The sequence below is a fragment of the Pterocles gutturalis genome, unplaced genomic scaffold, assembly GCF_000699245.1.
Source record: "Pterocles gutturalis isolate BGI_N339 unplaced genomic scaffold, ASM69924v1 scaffold13155, whole genome shotgun sequence".
NCBI lineage: Eukaryota > Metazoa > Chordata > Aves > Pterocliformes > Pteroclidae > Pterocles > Pterocles gutturalis.
In genome coordinates, this window is record NW_010143554.1 from 7,178 (window position 1) to 16,107 (window position 8,930).

General features: G+C 47.8%; 1 protein-coding gene across 1 annotated transcript in view; it reads left to right on the top strand.

The window, feature by feature from the left end:
• The window catches only part of LOC104470017 (ankyrin repeat and BTB/POZ domain-containing protein 2-like), a gene marked incomplete at both ends in the record, with an annotated part of 11,121 nt that extends 2,428 nt beyond the window's left edge, over positions 1-8,693 (top strand). The window contains 10 exon segments of the mRNA XM_010084788.1: positions 507-596; positions 1,075-1,176; positions 2,991-3,031; positions 3,033-3,079; positions 4,298-4,433; positions 5,847-6,073; positions 6,843-7,021; positions 7,805-7,910; positions 8,026-8,128; positions 8,523-8,693. Coding sequence (XP_010083090.1) covers positions 507-596; positions 1,075-1,176; positions 2,991-3,031; positions 3,033-3,079; positions 4,298-4,433; positions 5,847-6,073; positions 6,843-7,021; positions 7,805-7,910; positions 8,026-8,128; positions 8,523-8,693 — 1,202 coding nt within the window.
• Positions 8,694-8,930: the final 237 nt, after the last annotated feature.

Below are 8,930 nucleotides of genomic sequence, written 5' to 3' on the forward strand. Positions count from 1 at the left end.
CCATTTCCCTTCTGTCCTTGGCTACTTCTGGAGCGAACTCCTTAAGTGAGGCTCATTTCTCTCATCATTCATCGCTGAGCTGTCATGGTTTGCTGGTTAAGTAGAGAGAGGGAGAGATTGATGGGACTGAAATGCTGAAATATCGTGGCAAATAGGATTTTAGCAATGGGGATAAGTTGCCAAATAAATCTTGTGTTATTTCTGTGTTGTTTTCTGCTTTTTTGGTTCATCTGGCTACAAATGAGCCCAGCAATGGTATTGCTTTTCTGGCAGCCTTGAGAATTGCTGACAATCCATGGCTGGGATTTTCAGTGATCCCTTTTGTATTCTTGCAATCTTGCCCCCCCATGGTTTGCCCCCATCACTCTGCAATGCTTGTGCATTGTGCCAGCGCTGCGCAGAATCCAAAACGTTTGGAACATCTACTGATGTTGTCCCTGCACACACACGGACTGTTGATAGGTATAGAAAGATTTTTTTTATTTTTATTTTTTTTCTTCCTGCAGGGTATGACCCCACTGATGTATGCCTGTGCTGCTGGAGATGAAGCCATGGTCCAAATGCTTATAGACGCTGGAGCAAATTTAGACATCCCGGTGAGTAACCGAGGACCCTCTCCCCACAATTATCCATCTGTAAAACTAAACAAGAGCAGTTCTGAAATCTCTCCTAGCAACTGAAGGCTTCATGTCTAGAAGCTTCTGAGCAAGCCACATCTTTCAGAAATCATTGCTTCAGGGATTTGGGAGGGGGAAGAAAACCTTCAAAACCTCTCGGAGCGCTCGGCGGCTCCAATTATGATTGGCATTGGCAAGTCTAATAGGCCTGGGGGGGCAAAGGGGGGGCTCTGCCTGGAAGAGCTGCCGCTAGGAGAAACCAGTAAGCCCATTAAAAAGGCCCAGGGGACTGGACCGAGCGACTAGCGCTGGCAGTGTTCTCTAAATGGCGTAACTTACCGTTCCCCGGGGTCGTCACTTACAAAGAAAAAAGCCAGTTCTGTACAAGTCTGAAATCGTGGCAGGCGGATGCTGCCGTGGTTAAGAACGGGTTAATAACCCAGCTCCTTCCTCCCAGGTCCCCAGCACCTCTCCGCGCTACCCTTCGGTCCATCCCGACAGCCGGCACTGGACCGCTCTGACCTTCGCCGTGTTACACGGGCACATCTCGGTGGTTCAGGTGAGCGGGGGAAATCCCCCGGTTGGGAAGCTTCCAGGAGACGCCGAGGGGCCGACGCGCGGCGCTGGGTGCTGGGCAGCATCCTCCCGGTCAGCCTTCCCCAGCACGGGTCCATCTCCGGCTCCCTGTGCTCTTTGGTGGAAACCTTCCAAAAACCAGGGGAAAATTGGTGCAACCGAGGCTTTTATTGGGGAACTGTGAGTTAATGACATAATTCCGAGCAAGATGCAAAGCACAGCGAGGTTCCTCGTTGTAATTTGGTTTCAGGACTGGCCCAAGGCTTACCGCTTCCATGCACAATCATTTCTTTGGTATTAGATAAACGAGCGCTTCACGTGGAGTGGTTACAGGTGGACTGCTCGATGAGGATGCTTTCTGGCATTAGATAATTGGTTTATACTTTTACACGTGCAAAAATGAAGCGTGTGCTGATGTTTGCTCCAATGGCTGTAACTCATCTGTAGCTTCCTGTATAATCCCTGAGAATTGCATGAATGAGACTTAAGCTGTCGTGGGAGCTGAGCCTCTCGCATCCTCCGCGCTCCCTTTCCTGGGGAATGAATGTGGGGGGCAGCAGGATGGGTGGGGTCCTGGAAATCCTACAGAAACCTCAAGGAGAATTCAAAACCGATCACAGCAGGTAGCCAATTACTGGTTCATTTAATTTACTTTCTGCTCAAAGGGGAAAAAAAAAAAGATGTAAGCAAAAGGAGGCTGCATACACTCATTTTTTGTGTACATTTGTAAATAATGACAAAGATTAGATTCCACCTGGTAAAGTGCCAGGGCTAAGACAAAGGTTGGACAGGGAGGCAAGATGCTCCCAGGAGATGTAGCCCAGGATAGCAAAGCTCCTGTTGGACCGCGTGACCCGCAGCGTTTCTTTTATTTTGGTTAAAACTTCTAAAGATTACCTAATTTAAATTTTTATTTTCATTAGGCAGCTCTTGTTAAAAGGCTAGCTGTTCCCTTTTGCTGGAATGGGTGTATAAAGTCGCCTTCCCAGGTCAGGTCTCCCATGCCACGCTTGGTGGAATAGCTGGTATCTCCAGAGGGAAAGGAACCAGCAGCTGCGCTCTGCAAAAAGCTTTGTAACCAGAGTGTGAGTGGCCGGCGCTGGTTGGGGATGGCTGGAACGGTGCAGGAACCCCACCTGGCCACGGAAGGTCCCCATCATTTGTAACCTTCTCCCCTTACCTGGGAGGGGGGTGATGTCCCTGGCGAGCGGCTCGGAAAAAAATCAGTGGAAGGGGGTTTTGTGTTTGGCAAATCCCTGGAGCTGCCAGGGCTCTGTACGCGGCTCCGGGGAGCCCACGAGGTATGTTTGGCCTCCAGGGATGATCCCCGCCCCCCCCCCGAGGTGCCCAGTTTCCTGTGAAACTAAATGAGATGGACTTCCTGCGCTGAAGAGAAGCTCTGATTGCAGAGCTCTTTGGAGCTGGGAAATTCCAATGGCAAAACCATCTTCCTACAGGAGATTTAAAAAAAAAAAAAAAAATTCCCAAACAAGGCATTCAATGGCCAGCTGAGCACCTTCCCAGCATAAAATCGCTAGTGAACACACAATGAAGCAAAAGAGAATAAGAAAACTCTAAACTGCCATTCACACGGATATTTTAGCCCTAGGCTGAGGATGGAAATGCAAGAGAAATTTGCCTTGTAATAGATATTTTGCTCTAGGCTTGGAGGTGGTCCCTTTGTCTCGCTCTTTGCTCTGAATCTCCTGGTTCTCCTTTCTAGCACACAGCCTCTTCTGTTTTGTCTTTCTGCCTTGCTCTTTTCTCAACTCCTCGTCCTCCCTGTGTCCGTTGCAGCTGCTCCTGGATGCTGGCGCCCACGTCGAGGGATCTGCCGTTAAAAGACAACTACGCCGAGACCCCCCTTCAGCTGGCTTCGGCCGCAGGTGAGCTCCGCGCAGCCTCGGCACGCTCCGTCCCTCCCTACTACAGAGTAACTACGACCGGTTCCCGTGGGGGTCCGGAGCCTGGAAAACACGTTAGGAGTCGCTTTGCGTTCTGAGGCACCGTGGGTGCAGTAAAGATGCCAACGCTGAGCCGCATACTGAAAAATCAGCATTTTAAAAATTTCTGAAACACAAGTAGGAACCCCGGCTGGGTTGGCAGCGGGCTGACGGCTGTCGTCATGCGGCAGGAGCTTGATGGGCACTAAACGAGCTTTTGCAGCTAGTTCCAACACTTACCTCCTGCCACCAGCCCCCAGCTGACGGGAACGACTCCTTTGCACAGGGTGCTGGCAAGAAACATAAACCAGCTACTGTCTGGTCTGGGCATGTCCTGGATCTAAATAACTTCCAGATGCAAAAATTAACAAGTTTAAATTCAGCCTGGGGAAAAATAACTGCTGTATAAAGAAATTTGGTTTATTAATTTATTAAATACAAGTAAAATTCTGCATTTCTTCTACCCGTTTAGCGTTCAGTAAGTCTGTGCTAGCCTGAGTGTCCCTGTTGTTTTTCAACACTTTTCACCTCTGTCCTTACTTTTTTTCCTTTATTTCTTTCTGCTTCATTTTTGTGTGTTTATGAAGACGAGTCTCTGCCTTGCTCTGTGCCAGCCTTTATTGAAGGGGTTAAAAAAAAAGTCCTCCTCCCCTCCCAGTGGCAGATGCCCATTGTGCTGGGTCTGTTCCCACCGCTCACCACTACGTCTCCTGGAAACGGTGGAGAGGAGATCTGGCTGAACGTGGGCTGCACCAATACGCTTGTCCGCACGTGGTTTTAGGGGTCAGCAAGCCCAGTACAGAGCAGCTCCCATGCAGCCTTCTCTGTTATCCTCATCCACCAGCTGAGCAGCTGAGACTCCCATCCCAGTTCAGCTGGTTGCACACATCTCTGCTGGTGCGTATTGAAGGCGCCAGACCAGTTCGATTCTCTTTTCATTCTGCCTCTCGTGGGGTGTTATTGGGTAATTTAAGTGCTGTGTGACTCCGTTTCTCTGTCTGAAATGTTACGAAGACCAATGTGTGCTCACAAGATGCTCTGGATGCCTTCGTCAGCAGCATAACAGTTGCTGGTACGGTGTCTGGTACCAGTCCTATGGCAGATGCTTTCGAAGAGGTAACGGACATGGAACCATCACGACGTTTGTCTGTTTTTTCCCAGGGAACTACGAGCTGGTCAGCTTATTGCTGAGCAGGGGTGCTGATCCGCTCCTGAGCATGCTGGAAGTCAACGGTATGTCTTCATCCCTCCATGAAGATATGAATTGCTTCAGTCACTCCGCTGCCCACGGGCACAGGTAAAGCTCTCTTCGTGCTCAGAACAGGGTTTGGGGTTTTTTTTTTGCCTAAGGCTATCAATGTGACTTTATAGCAAGTCTTATACCCAGATCCCTGGGTCTGCAGTTCAGAAGATGGTGTAAAGACTCTCCTGCTAAACCCGTTCTTCAGTGCCGCGTACTTTCTCATAGATTCGATGCAGATAGTGCCTTTTGAGCCTTTTGGGGAACAGAAAGGTTATTTAAACCGGTAGTTGCTCTCTGTTACATCCCTTTGAGAAAAAATGAGGCAAGACTTTCATTATTCATCAGCTCTAGCTTTGATAAAAGGGATTTTTATTTTAGTCAGAAGCACAACAGAAAGATCTTTGTTTGCTTTTTGCTTATCCTCTCACTTGCTGGGCAGCACCAAGACCTGGTTCTGGGCCATGTGTGAGCAGACTCAGTTCAACCCATGCGTAGGTTCATGTTCTGAGACAGAATCTGGTCACATTAAGGCTTACCGACCCTGTTTTCAGGGTAGTGATTTAGAAATAAGACATTAGTTACAAACTCATGCACAAATCCTTCTGTTCCCAGAAAAAAAGTTAGTGTAACGAGCCAATTAACCTGTGTTAACCTGAGACAGCCGCAGGGTCGGACAGTAGGGCTGGCCCTTCCCCTAGCACCTTCAATAGGAGCTGCCTGCCTCGAACACGGCTTTGCTTTACCGCAGCTCCGGGTACACCGCACATCTGGATACACCGGGGAAGATATCCCAAGCTGCAAAACCTCTGCAAAGCTGGAGCAGCCCAATGCCGTTCTTTCCAGTGTAAACCACACAAACACGGTTCTGTTCCCAGTTCTGTTCCCCTCCCACAATCTTCTGCAACATCTGACCGTGCAAACCGTGAACTTCAAGCCTTGTTCTCCAATTGGATAGGGCAGGGTGATCCTAAAGCTCAAAATTACCGTTTTGCAGGCACGCTGAGCGGTGTGGGTGCAAAGCGAGCACCAGCTAGTGGCAGTTCAGCATCACCGCTGGGCACGGGGGGGACGGGCTGGGATGGGGAGGGTCCGCTGCAGCTGGCTCCAGCTGTTTGCAGGGACACCAGTGGTGGCTGGACACAAACAAGAAAAACCTTTTTTTTTTTTTTTTTTTGCCTAAATATGTAATTTTTCCAAACCACAACAATCCTCCCTGGATGTAGTGATGCAGAAGTATCATTTTTCATGGTTTCTATTTGCTGATACAGGAAAGGGGTCTGATTAAAATAACATGATTGAAGAGCATATTCCATTCTTTTGCCCTTGATGCCAGGGCATCATTTCTAGCACCTGGGATGGGGAAAGACGAGTGTGCGAAATGCTGTTCCATAGCCTAAATGACCACAGTCCTGCCTGAATTGTTATTTCATTTATTAATAAGTGATATCTCTTTGTCCTCCTCCTCAGGAACGTTCTGCGCAAGCTCCTGACCCAGCCCCAGCAGCAGAAGGGGGATGTCCTCTCTCTGGAGGAGATTTTAGCCGAGGGAGTGGAGAGCGACACGTCCAGCCAGGGCAGCTCCAGCGAGGGGCAAGTCAGGCTGTGTAAGACAAGGATGAAGGCTCTGCAGGAGGCCATGTACTACAGCGCTGAGCACGGCTACGTGGACATCACCATGGAGCTGCGGGCACTGGGTAAGGCGTTTGCTTTATTTTAAGCATTGTGCACATTTAAGGTGTGGAAAGCTTTTTTCTCTGCACTTGGAGAAGAATCTACAACCCCAACTGCAAAGCTATCCCAAGCTTGTGGGAACCAGCTGCCTAATTTAAATAAAAGGGTCTTTAAGGCTCCTCACACGTTTTTCTGGGATCGGGGATGTCCCTCCCTTTTGGCTGGATCCTCTCTTCCCAAGTATCAAAAGCAGGAGGAATGTCTCTTTGCCAGATACTCTGACACCTACAGTTCAGTGTTAAAGAGGCTGGTCTCAAAACCAAAGAAAATATCACAGATTAAATGGTTTAAGGTGAAAGAACAGATTTGATCTAAAGGTAGGAAAGAGCAGCTTTGAAGCTTGTGTGTCTAGACTGGTACCAGGAGGAAAGACCTCACACCATTTTGGGGTAGGGTTAGGTATTCTTACACGTTCAGTTCAAATTTATTTTGTAGTTCTGACTACCCATGAAGCTAAATACACAACAGGGAGCCTCTGGTCCTTAACCATCAGCAGAGCGTTCCAACTTACGGTGGTGGTACCCATCCTCTGCTGTTGCAGATACGTCACTGAATCGGTCAGCGACCCAGTTCAGTCATCTTCAATATCAAGACAAAAACGTGTCTGCTGTGAGGATGTATGTACAGATCCACTCCAGCGCTGCTAAGTGTTAGTAACAGCAGCAGGACAGTCTACTCACAGGTAATTCAGCAAATTATCACCTCTCCCTGTGCTTTTCGCTGTGCCTGCAGGAGTCCCGTGGAAGCTCCACGTGTGGATCGAGTCGCTACGGACAACCTTCTACCAGTCTCGGTACTCGGTCGTGCAGATCCTCTTACGGGAGTTCGTCACCATCAAAGAGGAGGACTATAATGAAGAACTGGTTAATGACGGGCTGCAGCTCATGTTTGATATCCTCAAAACCAGCAAGGTAATTATTTGTTTTGTAGCGGTATCAAAGTGGGGTTTTTTTGCTGTTGTACACGTTAGTGCAGAACAAGAACAAGTGAAGGGCTGTGCACAGTCCCTCATGAGCTATGGTATGAAAACGACCCCAACAGCAGTTATCTAAATCCACGTACAGCCCACAAAAGCAGTCCCCATGGTACGACAGCAGTTATCTAAATTCACATACAGCCCACAAAAGCAGTCCCCATGGTACGGACATGGATTTCAATGCAAGTGAAAGCTATTCTGTTGAAGTCCAGTTCAGCAACTGGCTTTTGAACCCGTGGGAATGCACGGGGAAGCGTTGTCCACACCGTCCTGGGCAGTCCAGGTTCTCTCACTAAGCATCTTCTGGGCGTTTCCTGAACAATGCTTCTGTTCAGCGACAGTTTCTTGATAGTTTTTTCTTCTATTTCAAGGGTGCCTGTGCCTGTTTTTTTTCCCTTGCTTTTCAAGGCAGGTCTAGAATGGATTTCATCCCTGGTACATAGATTTAAGCCCATCTCATGGGATTACCTGTTACAGAGAAGTGCAAGGATGGGCTTTTACCGATGGACACTTTTTCCTTGACAGAGGTTGGCCCTTAAACTGTTGCTGAGAGAGCTCTGTCAGAGCATCTTTGTGCAGATGATGCTCTCATGCCTCTGGCTGGAGGTGGTTCTTGTAGGGTGCAGTGGCTACAAGCCTCAAGCAACTGTTACAGCGTGTCTGAAACCTGCTCACTACAACGTGCCATGTGGTGATGCCTGTTCCATCCTCCTTACAGAACGATTCCATCAATCAGCAGCTCGCATCCATCTTCACCCACTGCTATGGCAGCAGTCCGATACCCAGCATTCCCGAAATCCGAAAGATGCTGCCAGCTCGGCTGGGTAAGACGCTCACCTGAACGGTGAAGTGCTTGTGATTTGATTTTTTTTTTTTTAAAGCATCCACAGTTTAAAAAAAAAAAATCATCCTCTTTCTTTTTTTTTCTTACCCTAACAGATCCTCACTTTCTAAACAATAAAGAAATGTCTGATGTAACTTTCTTAGTAGAAGGAAAACTATTTTATGCACACAAAGTCCTGCTGGTTACTGCATCTAACAGGTGAGTCGCCTCCCACAGCTAAGTACAGATTGTTAAAGGAGGGTTTAGGCTCTCATTTGTGATGAGCTCCCCATCTCCCAGTGCAGTAAGGCAGCTGCTAAGACCACAACTACAGACCATCATTCCAGGGTGCGGGACACTTGCAGTTAACTCGTTTCTTTCTCACTCATTGGCACAATAACAGTGTTTTGCATTTATTAGAGGGGGGGATTGGATCAGACCCAAGCAAGTTACAGGTTAAGTTGTCCCCAAAGTTCTAAACTAATGGAAAGAAATGTTTCAATTTTCAACTTGAAAACAAGGCAGGATCTTTATTTTCCCTTTCTCAGGCTGTTTGTCAGTAGCTAATGAGAACGTGAAGCACTAATACAGAAATTATTAAAACCATTCCCAGGTTTAAGACGCTAATGACCAATAAAACAGAACACGACAGCCACGGCAGCAAGACTGTTGAGATCAGCGATATGAAATACAATATTTTCAAGGTACGTAACTTACTCTTTCTTTACTCTTTTCATCTTCTCACATACTTGGAGGCTAAGAGGGCCAAGGCTGAATATCAGAGGTGATTTACAAGTAGGGATGGGGTTCATTTCAACACCCCTGTGTTTCAGGAGTATTCTGACCGTTGTCAAAACTTTCCAGCTAGGACCAACCTTAGAACAGAAACCTCCAGCCTCGATTCTGATTTTCTTACTAGGCAGCTGGCTCCTCCATACAGCAGAGGAGAAACCAGTCTTCTACTGAAACTAGTTTTAATACTGTTAAGACACCATTTTCATGCTGTGCTAAGCGAGAAGTA